This window comes from Peromyscus eremicus, chromosome 1 (assembly GCF_949786415.1).
Source record: "Peromyscus eremicus chromosome 1, PerEre_H2_v1, whole genome shotgun sequence".
Classification (NCBI taxonomy): domain Eukaryota; kingdom Metazoa; phylum Chordata; class Mammalia; order Rodentia; family Cricetidae; genus Peromyscus; species Peromyscus eremicus.
The window spans coordinates 185,302,016-185,319,341 of record NC_081416.1 but is presented as its reverse complement, the minus strand read 5'-3'; the positions used below and the strand labels follow the sequence as shown (position 1 = coordinate 185,319,341).

Below are 17,326 nucleotides of genomic sequence, written 5' to 3'. Positions count from 1 at the left end.
TGAATGTTTTCAGATTATGAAACTAATTTAATCCTTGTGGAAGTGACAAGAGAATCTTGTTGCATCCTGTGAGTTAGAGGAGTAAAACTTAGTAGAAAGAAAGATGTTTTGTTAAATAGATGGAACGAATATTGTGAAAGATTATAAGTTGTCTCAGCATTTAAAATCATATATAGCTTTTTCATGGGCATGAGTTCACTATCAAATCCATGCATCTTACAATTTATATCCACCTCTTCCAATAGTGCCAATGGATGCCTTTTCTGTCTTCCAAGAACACCTACTCACAGATGTGCACATACGAGCACACTCGAAAAGCACACATACACGTAATTGAAATTAAATGAAATTTGTAAAGTGAAATTTACATAGCACTACAATGGAACACTGGTTTTCTTTTTTCCCATATTGAAATAGATTTTCTTTCATATACTATCCCCTGATTATGGTTTCTCCTGCAAGCTTCTTCAAGTTCCTCCAAGATCCTCCCCACATCGCTTCCTATCTGAATATACCTCATTTCTATCTCTCATTGGAAAAATTCAGGTTTCTATGGAAGAATAATAAAATATGTACTATGATAAAGAAAATCTAACACATTGGAATTGGTCAAAATAGGCAAACATAAGGAAAAGAGCCCAAGAGAAGGCATGAGAATTAAACACATGTGTTTGTACATTCCGGAATCCCAAAAAATTCTTACCTTGAACCCATAACATATATGCAAGCAATGTGTAGGTTAAAAAGTGAGTAGAAATGTATATCATGAAAAACCTACAAAAGTGAGGAAAATGGGGAACTCTGACACAATACTATGGAACATAGGCCCCACAAATGAGGTTGATTAAATTTTGTGCTCCCATCTATACGTGGGCATGCAGTCTACACTTAAAAGTAGTTTGATTCCCTATTGAGACTCCTTTGAAGGAAAGTAAATTCTCATTAGCTGGTGGTTATCAATTGGAGATTGCTTCTGGTGTTACAGATGAGGCTTGTGATCACTTCTACTTTCAGGTCTGGGACCCCAACGGGGAAAAACACATGTATGCACTGTTCCTGTTTCCTCAGGTTCTGTGTTTTCTTTTATTTATCAATCCTGTTTAATTAGAAGGCATTTATTTTGGTGTCCTCTGTAATGGTATTTGTTCCACCCATGAACTTGGGCTATACAGCTCAAAGGGGGCTGTGCTTCTTGCCATCATATGTAACCTCTTAAAAGGAAAGGGAGAGGGGTCACATTCTTCTTCTTACTGGCTTTTCCCATTGGCCAGGTACATTTTCTCACTTACAGAACAGAAGATGACTTCAGCTGTTTACTCGTTTCTGAATTAGTGAGTATATTTTTAAATTTAAATCTTAATAAATCCATTTTATACTTTAAATAGACTCATATGTATTGACCTTAACAGTTCTCAATTACCTCTGCCTCTTATCCTCTTTCTACATATGCTTCCATGCTATTTTCTGTGGCTTCTAGGGAGATATATGAAGGAGGCAAGCCTTTTAAACTTAGTTTTCTTCCTCTCACCATAATGTCTGGCTGTTGATTTCTGTTTGCTATTTGTTCCTGTCTGCTGCACAATGATGATTCCCTGAAAATAACTGAGCAAGGCATTGATCTTGAATATAACACAATGCAATTACAAAACATTTTATTGCTTTTTAAAAGAACAATAGCGTTTGATTTTACTGTAGGTAGCTGGGCTATCTAGTTTTTGATTCTTGTTACTCAAGCAGTGTCTGGTTGGATTCAGTCAAATCAGATATTTGTTGCTCATTCTCACAGATTTTGTGCCACTATTTTCCTAGCTATTTTGCAGGCAGGATATTATTGTAGATCAAAGGGTTTTTGGATGTGTTCACACTTTTAGTTCAGTTGGCAATTGCCAAAGATCATTTCAGTACCAAGGACACTAGAATACTGAGTGAAATCTCAATTAAGGTCTCCCATGGGGAGTCAGCAGAGCCCAGCACACTGAGCCTAGGCAGGTCAAAGCCCCTTCCCACTGCACTAAGGCTGAGCAAGGTGTCACACCACAGGCACCAGATTCCCAAAGGCCTGCCCATAGACCAGGGATACAGGCACCAGATTCCCAAAAACCTGCCCATAGACCAGGGACAGATCCCGATCGCCCTGCCTGGGTGCCCCCCAAACTGTTTGAGCCAAACAACTGTCTTCTGTATCCAGAGGGCCTAGTCCAGTCCCATGGGGGCTCCACAGCCACCAGTCCACAGTTCATGGGCTTCCAGTAGTGTGGCCAGTCATCTCTGCACATCCTCCCGTCATAATCTCGACCTCCCTCGCCTTCAATATCTCTCCTCTCTCTCATCATTTGGATTCCCAGAGCTCAGCGTGGTGCCTGGCAATGGATCTCTGTTTCTGCCTCCATCAGTAACTGGACAAAAGCTCTATGATAACAGTTAGGTTATTTGCTAAGCTGGTCACCAGAGTAGATCAGTACAGGACCCGCTGGACCACTGCCAGCAGACCAAAGTGGGGTCAATCTTGTGGATTCCTCAGCACCTCCCCAGCACCCTGCCTCTTCCTATTCCCATGATGTCCTCATCTAACATGGTATGTTCCTCCCTGCCCTCCCACTCTGTCCCTGTTCTAGCTTGACCCTCCCACTTTCCTATGTTCTCATCCCCCACTCCTCACCTTCTGCCACCCCCACACCCAGTCCATTCATGTATCTCATCCACTTCTTCACAGGGTCATCCATATGTCCCTCCCAGGGTCTTTCCCTGTTAGCTAGCATCTCTGGAGTTGTGGGTTGCAGTATGGCCATCTCTTCCCTCACATCTAGTGTCCACTTATGAGTGAGTACATACTATGTTTTTCCTTCTGAGTCTGGGTCACCTCACTCATGATGGTATTTTCTAGATCCATCCATTTGCCTGCAAATTTCATTATATCATTGTTTTTTACTGCTGAGTAGTACTCCATTGTGTATATGTGCCACACGTTCTTTATCCATTCTTCAGTTGAGGGACATCTAGGTTGTATCCAGGTTTTTGCTATTATGAATAATGCTGATATGAACATATTTGAGCATTGGTCCTTGTGGTATGATTGAGCATTCCTTGGGTATATGCCTAAGAATGGTATAGCTGGATCTTGAGGAAGACTTATTCCCAATTCTGAGAAACTGCCATACTGATTTCCAGAGTGACTGTACAAGTTTGCATTCCCACCAACAGTGTAGGAATGTTCCCCTTGCTCCACATCTTCTCCAACGTAAGCTGTCTTCAGTGTTTTTGATCTTAGCCATTCTCACAGGTGTAAGATGGTATCTTAGAGTTGTTTTGATTTGCATTTCCCTAATGACTAAGGATGTTGAGCAATTCCTTAAATGTCTTTCAGCCATTTGTGATCCTTCTGTTGAGAATTCTCTGTTAAGCTCTGTAGCCCATTTTTTTAATTGGATTGTTCAGTATTTTGAAGTCTAGCTTTTTGAGTTCTTTATATATTTTGGAGATCAGCCCTCTGTCAGATGTGGAATTGGTGAAGAACTTTTCCCATTCTGTAGGCTGTCACTTTGTCTTATTGACCGTGCCCTTTGCTTTAAAAAACTTCTTAGTTTCAGGAGGTCCCATTTATTAATTGTTGCTCTCAGTGTCTGTGCTACTGGAGTTGTATTTAGGAAGTGGTCTCCTGAGCCAATGCATTCCAGACTCCTTCCTACTTTCTCTTCTATCAAGTTCAGAGTAACTGGATTTATGTTGAGGTCTTTGATCCACTTGGACTTAAGTTTTGTGCAGGGTGACAGATATGGATGTATTTGTAATCTTTTATATGTTGACATTCAGTTATGCCAGCACCATTTGATGAAGATGCTTTCTTTTTTCCATGGTACAGTTTTGGCTTCTTTGTCAAAAATCATATGTTCATAGGTGTGTGGATTAATGTCAGGGTCTTCAATTTGATTCCATTGGTCCACATGTCAGTTTTTAACCCAGTACCAAGCTGTTTTTATTACTATAGCTCTATAGTAGAGTTTGAAGTCAGGGATCATGATGCCTTCAGAGGTTGCTTTATTATATGGGATTGTTTTAGCTTTCCTAGGTTTTTTGTTTTTCCATATAAAGTTAAGTATTGTTCTTTCCAGGTCTGTAAAGAATTGTGTTGAGAATTCCATTGAATCTGTAGATTGTTTTTTGTAAGATTGCCATTTTTACTATGTTGATTCTATCTTTCTATGAGCATGGGAGATCTTTCCATTTTTTGATATATTCTTCAATTTCTTTGTTCAGAGATTTAAATTTCTTATCATACAGGTCTTTCACTTGCTTAGCTAGAGTTACTCGAATGTATTTTATATTCAAATCTCTTATAACTTAAGTTACACTCAGTTGTTAGCCATGATATTTGTGCTGGAAATCAAATCTTTGCCCTATCCAGGACTAGCTGCTGTTCTTAAATGCTATGCCATCACCCTGTCTCCAAAATAACAGTTTCAAAAGGTGTGGACCCAAATAGAATTTATCAAACTTTGATACCACAATATCTGATGTTTGCTTTTCTAATGATGTAATACATGTGGGAAAAGAATATTTGAAGAAGGGATTAAGTTTAACAAGATGGAAAGGCAACATTCTTTTACTATAGTTCATTTTAATGAGTCTACCACTTCAACACTCAGGAAAAGAAGCAAGCCTCCAACAGACAAAACTTGGTCAACAAGTTAGTTGTAACACAACAATACCATTATATATATATATATGTATATATATATATATATATATATATATATATATATATATATATATATGGGAAGAATAATAACTCCCGTGTTTTCCAACTCATTTCATATCACTGACCATTAAATGTCAAGCTCAAACATACTATTTCATTCTGAATGATTGATTCATAATTTGGTATAACATGTATGGAAAATATTTTCCACGCATCTTATACTTTCTATTCATCTATTTTACAAACATGAAATACTGGAATAAAATATTTCAAACAATTTCCAGATGTTACTTGTTCTCAGTAGATTGCAAGTAGATCTGTTAGTGAACCTGGAAATGTAGACAAAAGGTGTTGTCTAGAAAATATGACCAAATAAATTAATAAGCATGTAGGACCACTATTTCAGTCAGTATATGTAGGACTATCTTATAGTCCAACCACATCTCTCATGGAACCTCCTGAAAATACACAAGTAAGCATAACACACAGATACTTTTCTGCCAATGTTTTATGGTGGTATTTTATTTGTACTGAAATGTGATTTTAATTGTATGTTAATAAATAAAGTTGCCCAGGGGTCAGAGCTATTAGAGCCATAGCAAGAGCGTGGCGGTGGTGGCACATGCCTTTAATCCCAGCACTTGGTAGACAGAGCTAGGTAGATCTCTGTGTGTTCAAGGATACAGCCAGCATTGGAGACACACACCTTTAATCTCAATACCAACCAGAGAAGACCTGGAAGTCTCTACAGACAGGCAGTGACAAGGCAGTCATTTGTTTGGGTTTACAACCAATGAGAAGGCAGAACAGAAAGACTATATAAAGACAAACACACAGGAAGTAGGCTCTCTTTTCGGTGAGCTCTCTTGGCTGAAGAGGATCACTGAAGCAGGAAGGGTAAGGCTCTTAGCTCTGACTTCTTGGCTTTCTTCTCTGAATCGGCTCTGTGTTTCTTATTTAATAAGATGGTTGGTTGGTTATATGTACAATGTTTATTCCATTCTTTTTCAGCATTTGCTAGATATGGAATCCCCCTTGATGCCTCTCCACAGATGAGGAAATAAAAAAATTCAGCTAAAATTTTGTAATATTATTTTCACATGAATAAAGATTCACTATTGTTATTTGCAATGTATTATTAGAATTTTGAAGTTTTTCCCATGAATTACCATACTAAAATATATACACAGTGATTTTTAACTATGCCATATACATGAATTTTAGGGACGTTTAAATAAATAGATTCTATATAATTCCTAAATGACTGAAACCAATTATAAGATTTTACAAATAAGATTATTGGGTCCAGACTTCTCTTAGACATATTAGAATTCAGAGGAAAGTCACATAGAATTTATTTACATATAATGGAGTTGTCCTCAACATGCAAGAATTAAATGATGTCATTAGCAGGAATTGGGGATGAATTAGGAAGTCATCATGTTACATAAACAGTCTCTGGAAATTCATGCTTATCAGACTGTAGATATAATTGTGTGTGTGTGTGTGTGTGTGTGTGTGTGTGTGTGTGTGTGTGTGTGTGTGTATGATTGTCAGTTTATGTGTGCATGTGTGTGTGTACATACATTAAAACATTTAAGGTAGGAGAGGAATTACTTGAGAATTTAAGGCCTTAAGGAACTAGGGATTGGGAACCCAGTGAAGTCAGTGTAAAGAAAAATATCACACCTGTTTCATTAATTCAATATGCTCAAAAACATCATGAAGTCAGAAGGAAACTTCTTACATTGAGGAAGATGAACAACTGATGTGGGTGAGAGGGGGAAAATACCAACTAAAGACACGTGACACATATGTGAATTGCCAGAATAAATTCATTTATGCTGTATATTAATTAAAAAAATAATAATTAAACCACACAAAACAAAGCTGAATACAATACCGAAAATGGACAAGTGGAATTTTTATTTTCACACTCCATAAAAGGTGAATTTTCTGTCTTCCTATGAAAGACTCTTCTTGTCTCATTGCTCTTTTCACACATCTTATGCCCCCAGGTTAGCTAATCACAAAACCAGAGGTCATGCACTATTTAAATATTTATTATTAATGGACAATCAAATGCACATAAGAACATTAGCCCTATGTGCCTCATCTCAGATACTAAATAGGACACATTTTCAACCACAGCAATGACATGCCCAACTTTGTTCTACTTTCTCTGCAGTCCATATCCACTGAAGGAGGCTCATCAGCCCACACTCATCAGAACACTCTGACACTGCAGGTTCTAGAATGCAAACAAAAACAGAGGTCTAGGAAAATGTTATAAGAACAACTTTCACATTAACACAGGGTCACTTCGTTATTTTAGAAATCAAATATTTACTTTATCTTCTCTTTAATAATGATTGGTTTGGAGGAACAGTGAGAGATCTTATTTAGTAATTGATGTGTAGGAGAGAAAATCTCTATGGATCTTGTTGAATATTAAAAAAAAATATTTTTAATGTAAGTGCAACAGTACATCTGCAATGAGCTGGATAGGTATAGAACAGTAGGATTAAGGAAATTTGGGTACTTTGCCTGATTATTTGTTCTCAACACAGTGGAAGCACAGGATTTGGTTAGACATTCTGTAACTGTTACTGTAGCATAGGTCCCACTCTGCATGCTGTGTGGAACTCAATTGCTGTAAACATGGAGCTGCTTTTCCCTTAAAGGGACTTCATAATAAAATTCCCATTGTATAACCAGGAATGCTGACTTTGTGAGTCCTTCCTGAATCAATATGGAATGTCTCAATGTGAAACATCTGCCAAAATCTACAGACATCATTTCTAAAGGCATAAAAATACACAGATTGTTCAAACAGTCCAGGGATCAAGTTTTCCCAAAATGGCATCTTCCAAAGAGCCTTAATTTTCACAACTATGAGTGATGTCATGAAGCTAGCTGAACTCTCCTCATATATATTTATCAACCAAATTTAATTACATGAGCATCAGATGTAGAGCCCCAGGGAAGGGAGTGTCCAAGAATCCTACAAGGGGAAGGAACCATCTGGAAGAAAAGAAATTGTGAATCACAAGTAGCCAGTCCTTTGGCTACAAAGAAAAAAACAGGTGGGAATATGTGTGCCTATATAATGTGCTAATCTTAATAGCACTTCACAATACACACTGACCAGGCTTCAAGTATGACAAAGATGTTTACTTTGATTTTTCTTTTCTTGCTCCTGAACATTCCACTTCCTGTGTCCAGTTTCATTCATCCCAGATGTCTTTGGAGAATGAAGCAGAATAAAGATAAGGATGGAGACTTGTTGACAGGTTGTATCTTCATTCTTATAAGAGTGCAGTGGCCTGTGGAGAAAGATTATTTCAACCACATTCTTAATATACAGTAAGTTCCTTTTTATTTTCCATGTAAATGTCATCATGAAAATTTCATTGTGGGTAGGAAGATGAGAGTCAGAGCAATGCTTTGAATATTTGGCCTGTTACCCAACCTGAAAACTAAGAAATGACCTCAAGTTCTTTTAGAGACTCAATGCTCTTTTTCTACTTTTAATTTGTCCAGAGAGTGTTCTGTTTTTCTCCCAGTTATCCCACTACTGAAAAGGCTGGAATCTGAGTAAAGAAAGGACTCTCTATCTTGTTCCATCACATATAGCCCTCCTCTTGACAGTTTCAACAGCACAGTAGCTGGTGGTGTCTTACTGAAGGAAACTCCACACTATTCAATGACTATCACTTTAAATGAGTGTAGCTAAATGACTGTCAAGTAGAGTCTGTGATGACCCTTTGATCACTATGTCACTCCTAATGCATGTGCTAGGACAACTAATATTTGCAGCAACCCTAGCTCCAGAGAATTTTTACATGTATATACAGTTACTCTCTCAGATGCTCTGCATGTGGTCACATTGTGCCTTCTAAAGCTGCATCAAGAATGAAGTAGGAGACCTGTCCACTGTGAACTTCATATGTGTTCCTGTTTCTCCATAGTTCACTTATATACATGAGTAACTACTGACCTTTAAATTCATAGTCTAGTTCTTCACATTCTCTATAGGTAAAGAAGGAATATGTGGACTATAAAAGATATATTTGCGTTCTTTGAAATATAAAGCTGTCACTAACATGGCGACTGCTTACTTTCCTTGTCTCTTCCCTGAATAAGAGTTGTAGCATGCGATACTTGGCAACATTTGGGAACAGCTACCTACCAGTTCATCTTTGCCATTATTTAAGAGGAATGTGTCTCTTCCCTTTATGTCTAAGCCGTTTATGCCCTGACATTTATATCACACTAACCTCTTATGTTTTTCTTTCTGTAATTTTACTAATTATAGCTACATATTTTACCAATTTGGGCACAATACACATTTTATTTTGTGTATTGCTGATAGTTGTTTTCAAACATAGCTCTTTAGTCCAGTAGGCAACTCTAACAGCTCATGTCATTGATGTTTATTAATGTCTAGTGTGCAGGAGTTAGTGTTTCAGATTCATAAGATATAATCTCAAATTCCTGTTAACTGTTGCTGAAAATTTCAATGACATTTTTTCATATGTTAACAAAAAATATTATAAGATATTTTTGTTCAACAAATGTACAGATAAATATATTTATACACAAAGTTAATATAGTGGTGCAGTTTATATATGGGATAGAGATTGTATTTAACTCTGAGAGAATCATTCAGAATGAAAGAGTATATTTGTTTGTTTGATTTTTATTGGCCAGATGATACAAAGTGAGTAAGAAGACATGGTAGTTATTATTTTTCCCATAAATATAAACACAAAATGCTATTGTTCTATTCCTACTAGATTGTTGACTATCTTTATTTTCAAAATTCATAAATATTTCCCACACATCATACACTTTATAAACTTTCATTTTACAAATATATTTCACTGCAATTTCTAGATGTCCCTTGTTCTCAATACAATGCTAGTTTTGTGTATTTGTAACTGGAAATGTATATAAAGTGTTCTCTCTATAAGAAAATTTATGTTGGACAAATATACCAAGTATATTTACATTGAACATACTTCTGTAAACATAAAATATGTGAACAATGCTAGGTATATGCACTTAATCTCTGCATTCGGGAAAAGAGCAGATGTATTTCTGTGAATTTGAGGCCAGTCTATTTTAGAGCCATGTGTCATTCAAAACTATGGAATCCATGGCAATTTTATGACTTCAAGGAGTATTTCTCTTGTCCATACATACAGATACATGAATTTACCAAATATACTCTAGTACTTAAATTTATTTAAAATAAGTCTTTTGAAAAAACATCTTGTGCCTGCCATAGAGAAACCAGAAAGAAAGAAACAAGATGAGGATGGACATGAGGGAATATGTTAACTATATTGTCCACTAATCACAATTAATTATAAGTACAGGAGCCAAATGTTGCCTCAGAAACACTACTGAGCACTTACCTGTCATGCTTTGAATGCCTTATCCAATTCAGTTTGTTTCCTTAAAATTATCAGAAACTTTGCTCATGCTTTACATGTATTTTTCATATTGTTCAATAATTTCAAAATGAATTCATGATAAAGTTTACTGTTCAGTCAAGGCTGTGCCCTGGTATTTACCTTCTGAGCAAGCACTCAAAAACCAAAGACGGACAGCCCTCTCTGTAGAAAATGCAAAGGCTTATCTTGTTCATGGGAGATGCATTCTCATGAACTTTTAAAGCTTTTGTAAGCTTTCAGCTTCTTATGTCATCCCAACCTCACAACACAGGAGATTTGTTTCAATCATAGTAGATGGTTGGGAATATTAAATAATCCTTATTCTGACTACAAATGATCATCTGTAGATTTTTGACCACAATAAACACTGTTCAATTTACAGAACATTAACTGTAACCTACCAGTTTAGCCTGGCCTTGGCTATTTCCATTGATGAAATCAACAAGAACCATGATCTTTTACCAAATATGTCTCCAGTTTTTGAATTACTAGCAGAAAGTATAATACTGTGTCACAATTACACAATCTCATTTTTTTCTGAACAAAATCATGAAACTCCCCCTAATTGTGTCTGTAATAAAGAAATCAGGTGTACAGTGGTGCTTACAGGACCTTACTGGGCAGCATCTGCAATAATTGGACCATTCCTGGACATCTACAAATCTCAGCACATAAGTTTTTCTTTTGGGGCTGTGATTCTGCAGGAAATCTTGTCTCCATTGGTGCTAAGATGTGTGGGGAAGAGACTGGCATCACACTTATGGTAAACTGTGTAGTTCAAGAGTACTATTCAGACTTGATGGGAATTCTACATTTCCTTGTGTGAAGCAGCGATAAGGGAAGAAGTAATGACAGGATTTTCTAGAACACTGCTTATAATTTCTTAGCAGTGCATGATAACTCATGCTGCTTCCTATGTCCTAGGCCCTTCAGCTTACCTATGGACCTTTCCATCTTATCTCAAATGATTATTATCAGTTTCCCTATCTGTATCAGATGGCCCCCAAAATACATCTGTAGCCCTGGCCATGATTTATGCTTTACTTCAACTGTAATTGGGTTGGGCTGGCCATCTCAGACAATGATCAGGCTACTCAATTTCTCTCATATTTGAGAACAGAGATGGAAAAATACAGTCTGCTTCACCTTCATGAGCATCATCCCAGGCAATCTGCATTTATATATGCCAAGAGTTGAAGTATATTATAACCAAATCATGACATTATCCACAAATGTACTTATCATTTATGGTGACATGGACAGTACTCAAGGGGTGAACTTTAGAATGTGGCAATCTCCAGGTATACAGAGAATATGGGTCCCCAACTCACAGTGGGATGATACTATACATAAGATAGCCTTCATACTTTATTCATCCATTGGGTCTCTAGCTCTCACACACCACAGTAGACAGAAGTTTTCCTGTGTCCTGCAGCTGCTTGGTCACAAATAAACACACAGAGGCTTAGCAAATTTCCATGAAACACCACCATGCTGAGATTTCTGATTTTAATTTTTTTTGTCTAGATACTGGTTCATCTCAAATACTCAGATGAATACCTGAATACCTGGCAAGGCTGGGTGGATAAAATTTAACTGTGAAGTCTCAGCATGTAAGTCTAAGGCACTGAAGACCTGCTCATCCAATGCCTCATTACAATGGCTAATGGTGCAGACTTTTGATTTGGTCTTTTTTTTTTTTTTTTTTTTTTTTTGGTTTTTCGAGACAGGGTTTTTCTGTGTAGCTTTAGAGCCTATCCTGGAACTCACTTGGTAGTCCAGGCTGGCCTCGAACTCACAGAGATCCACCTGGCCCTGCCTCCCGAGTTCTGGGATTAAAGGCGTGTGCCACCACTGCCCGGCTTTGATTTGGCCTTTATTGATGGCGGTTATGATGTATACAATGCTGTGTATGCTGTGGCCTAAGCCTTATATAAGATGCTCTTTCAACAAGAAGATATTCAGCTAATGGACAATAGGAAAAAAAAACCTATATAAGTGCTTAAAGGTAGTATTTCTTGTATTGGATGATATTTGGTGTCATCAGTATCAGAGTGATTAAGAGTCTCTTAGATGCTCAAATCTAATGTATGAAGAAATGTTCATGAAATATATTTCTAAACATTTTTTTCTTGCTGAGGAAATAATTCTAGCCATTACTGTAAGTCTCTAATGCAATGGCAATTAAATGGAAGAAACAATTTATCAATGAAAATCAGTGATTATGTTACAAAGCACCTGATATCCTCACCCCATCCTAATACTGAAAACATATCAGTCCTAAGTCATTAATGCTCTCCATGTTGAGAAAATTAGCCTTCATTTATTAATTCCCAACTACGTTCTAATCAGTGTAGGAGATGGTTTTCATATGTGTCCTTGGCTGTTTCTGCTCCCCCTCTATGCTCTAGGGACCTCACTTTTAACTCTGAGAGTAATTATACAAGAAATTTGCTAAGATTCTTTTTGGTACATACATGCATATTTGTGTACGTGAATGGATAATGTCACTGCACATGGCTGTATATTTGTGTGTTTCTGTGTATCTGTGTTGCCCTATATATGTGTGTGCTCCTGCCTAGCTGCAAATCTATCTGCCTGTTTGTAGAAGTGATCATAAATTTGCCTTATGGCAATGTCTTTATGTCTGAGTGTTTGTTTTTGTGTGTATCTTCCTGTGTGAATTAGTGCATGGGTCTATGTGTGTGTTTTGCAAGTTTCTGTGTATGTGCTTGTATATACATATGTCTGTGTTGCTGTGCATGTGTGTGTCTGTGGGTATGTCTTTGGAAGTTGGCATAAATTTGTCTGTGTCAATGTCTCTCTGTGTAGTTGTTTATATTTGCATATCTCTCACTCTGTGTATTTCGGCGATTATGCATGTTTGTGTCGGCCTCTGGATGTATTTTGTGTGTTTAATTTTCTGAGTGTCTGTTTGAATGTGTATGTCTCTCTGTCTATGTGTGCCAGTATGTTTATCTGTTTGTCTGGGCATGTACCTGAGTGTGTAGAAATGAGTATATGCCTGTATTATTTATGTATCTCTGTATGGATGCCGGTATGTCTGTATGTAGCAGTGTGTGTGTGTGTGTGTGTGTGTGTGTGTGTGTGTGTGTGTGGTTGTAACATCATGATCTCCTTCAGTAATTTTACTGTTCTTGCTAAATCTTCAAATACTATCTTGAATAAATAGAAAGAGAATAGACAGCTTTGTCTTCTTCCTGATTTTATTGGGATTACTTTGATTTTCTTTCTTTCTATTTAATTTGCTGTTGGCTATGGGTCTGATGTAAATTGCCTTTATTATGTTGAAGTATGTTCCCTGTATTCCTACTTCCCCCAAGATGTCTTTTTGAGAAAAAATGTGTTTTTAATTCTGTTATTTGCTTAATATTATTAATACAAATATTCCAATTGCATTTAATTTCCTACCAAAAAAAACCCCACAAAAATTAGCTTCATTTCTTTACTACTGAAAAACTTCATGCTTGTATACTATATTTTTCTCATTCAATTCTCTGTTGTTGGACACCAAGTTTGATTTACTTATTTATTTATTCACACTCATTTTAATACTTAGATTTAAAAAAAAATAAAACATTCCCCAAGACTTTTAACACAATGGGCTGTTGGATTTTCTCAATGGCCTTTGAGAAGCATCTAATGAGATTAATATATGGTGTTTTTCTTTCAGTTTCTTTATATGATGGATTACATTGACAGATTTTTCTGATATTGAACCACATCTCAATCTCTGGGATAAAGCCTATTTAGTCATAATGGATGATCTTTTTCATGTTTTCTTGGATTCGACTTGAAAATATTTTATTGAATATTTTACATCTATGTTCATAAGGGGAATTTGTTTGTAATCTTATTTTATGGTTGGATTATTTGTGGTTTTTGAATCAGGTGACTGTGGCCTCATAAAATGAAGTTGGCAGTCTTCCTTCTGTTTTTATTTTGTGGAATAATTTGAAGAAAACTGGTGTTAGTTCTGAGTGGAATTTCTGGTAAAACTATGTGCTAAAACCATCTGACTCTAAGTTTTATTTGGTTGGGAGAGTATTACAGATTGTTTCTATTTCTTTAGGGGTTATAGGTGTGTTACAATTATTTATCTGATCTTTATTTAACTTGGTAAGAGGTATCTATTGAAAAAATGATCCATTTCTGTTTGATTTTCCAATTTTGTTAATTACAAGTTTTAAAAATATGACCTAATGATTATTCAGATTCACTCGATGTCTATTATTATGTCTCCTTTTTCTTTTCTGATTATGTTAATTTGACTGTTCTCTCTATTTTTATTTAATTTGGATAAGGGTTTGTCTATCTTGTTGATTTTATCAATCAATTCTTTGTTTCATTGACTCTTTATTGTTCTCTTTTTTTTTCTGTCTTATTGATTATAGACTTCAGTTTGATTATACTACAGTCTATTCTTCTTGATATGCTTTCTTCATTTTGTTCTAGAGCATTCAGGTGTGTTGCAAATTGCTAATATCAGATATCTCCAATTCATTTTGTAAAAAGCTAGATGAAGGTAGAAGTAACCATCTTATTAAATAGGAAACACAGAGCCAATGCAGAGATGAAAGCTCAAGAGGTCCGAACTAAGAGCCTTACCCATCACTTCTGCAGCTATCCTCTTCAGCCCAGAGACCTACTTCCTGTGTGTTTGTCTTTATATAGACTTTCTGTTCTGCCTTCTCATTGGTTGTAAACCCAGCCACATGACTGCCTCATCACTGCCTGTCAGTACAGATCTCCAGGTCTTCTATGGTTGGTATTGAGATTAAAGGCATGTGTCTCCAATGCTGGCTGTATCCTTGAACACACAGAGATCTACCTAGCTCTGCCTACCAAGTGCTGGGATTAAAATCATGCATCACCACTGCCCAGCCTTTGATACAGATCTAATAGATCTGACCCCCGTGCAACTTTATTTATTAACATACAAATCACATTTTAGTGCAAATAAAATATCACCATAAATGAACCTTATTTTTCCACCACTTTCACTTTGTCCTATAAGCTTGGGTGTATGTTTTATTCATATTCATTTAATTCTATGAAGTCTTTAATGTCTTTATTCTTGTCTTAATTTCCTAGTCATTCATTAGCGAGCAGTTCATTTTCCATGAGTTTGAAACTTCTCTGTTTTTTCTCTTATTGTTGATGTTTAGGATTAATCTGTGGTAGTCTGGTAGGATTCAAGGGGTTGTTTCAATATTCTTACATTGTTTGAGACTTGTTTTGTGACCAAGTATTTGGTCAATTTTGGAAAAAGTTCAATGAAGTTCTGAAAAGAAGAAATACTCTTTCATGTTTGAGTGCAATGTTCTGTAGCTATGTGTTAGGTATTTTGTTTATAACGTCTGTTAGCAAGAGTGTTACTCTGCTTTGCTTTTGTCCTGATGACTAGTCCTCAGGAGAGAGTGGGATTTTGAAATCTCCTACTATCTATGTCTAAGAGTCAATGTGTGATTTAAGCTTTAGTCACATTTATTTATCTTTCTTTTTAAGTTATGTTTCTTTTAGTAATGTGAGTGACCTTTCATTTAGAGCATTGATGTTGAGAAGTGAAATGTTATCTCTATGGATTTCTCCTATAAATATGTAGTATATTTTCTCATCCTCTTTGATTAATTTGGGTTTGAAGTGTACTTTGTTAGATGTTAGAAATGCTTCCCTCTCTTGTTTTTTAAATCATTTTGCTTAAAAAATTTTCTAGTCATATTAGTCTCTCTGTTACATTCTATGATACTAGAAACTTAACCCAGGACAGAAAAAGGACTTGACTCTGTCTGTCTATCTTAAAGAGTGAGACACTAAAAGATACACTAAAGCACTACAGAGGTTATACCCGTGTGTGATTGATTCAAGAATAGGAGAGATGATGGGCATAGAAGTTATAGTTGAGAAGCACAATCAAGCACGTAACATATCACTATCTTACAATGGAAGCATGAAGTTGGGGGAAGTCTATATATGCCTTGGGTTCTGTTGTTTTTTGGGTGAGTGTTTGTTTTTTAATAGGCTCCTATTGTTTTGGCCTTGTGTTTCAGCCTTCTGAGCCTTGGGATTAAGGCCAATGTTGTCACAGCTGATGAACCTGTACATTTCAACAAATAATACTAAGCACTTGGGAGGCTAATTTGAAGAAATAAGAAATTCATTCATAATATCATAAAAAAACTCTAAGTGATTAAGGAATCACCTGGAAAACCAAATAAATAATAAGTTTCTAAACTGTCTCTAGACAAAAAAATGTGGGACAGAGGAGAAAATTTCATTATCAAAGTAAATTGTGTCCATTCTAGAATATTTAAAACATACAGGGAAAGAAGGTGAGATGGAAAAAATAATGGCATTTTTTGAAAGCAAGAATTTTTTTATTAAAATATTTATACACCTAAAAAATTTTATAGTCATTAACTCTGAGGTATGACTATCTTTGTTTTTGAGGTATATTTATTATTTGCAGAATAGATACTCTTTCCACATCCATTCTGGCAGTCTGTTACTTTTTATATTGTATCTGATACTACTGACATATCAATGAAAATTATTGTAAATTTCTGTTTTCTTGTTGTATTTTGTTGGTGATGGTGATGTTTGTGAGTGTTTCCCTTGTTTTGATTTTTTTGGTAAGAGATTGTTTTGTTTCTTGTGTTTTTATGGATGAAGTTAACTTTTCTTGTTTGATTTTTCCCTCTATTACCTTCTGTGGTGCTGCATTTGTGGATAGAAATCATTTAAATTTGATTTGTAATGGAGTACCCTGTTGTCTCCTTCTATAAGGATTGAAAGTTTTTCTGCATATAGTGGTATGGGTTGACATCTGAGCTCTTTTAGCATCTGCAGGACAACTGACCACATCATTCTGGCTTTTATAGCCTCCATTGAAAATCTGATGATATTCAGCTAGGTCTACATTTATATATTACTTCACCTTTTCCTCATACCATTTAATATTCTTCCTTTGTTCTGTGTATTTAATGTTTTGACTATATTGAGAGGGCATCCTTTTTCTTTTACAATCTATTTGGTGTTTTGTAAACTTTTTTGTACCTTTGTAGGTTTTTCCTTTTCTAGATTAGGAAAACTTTCTTCTATGATTTGGGGAAAAATATAATGTGGGCATTTGTGATGGGATTCTTCT

General features: G+C 36.0%; 1 protein-coding gene across 3 annotated transcripts in view; it reads left to right on the top strand.

The window, feature by feature from the left end:
* The first annotated feature begins 7,856 nt into the window (after positions 1-7,856).
* The window catches only part of LOC131902653 (vomeronasal type-2 receptor 116-like), a 46,103-nt gene continuing 36,633 nt past the window's right edge, over positions 7,857-17,326 (top strand). For 2 of the 3 annotated variants that reach the window (XM_059253666.1, XM_059253667.1), the window contains exon 1: positions 7,866-8,062. In XM_059253666.1, coding sequence (XP_059109649.1) covers positions 7,866-8,062 — 197 coding nt within the window. Of the gene's footprint in view, positions 8,063-17,326 lie in introns of all 3 variants that reach the window. The other variant, XM_059253665.1, reaches the window with a different exon arrangement.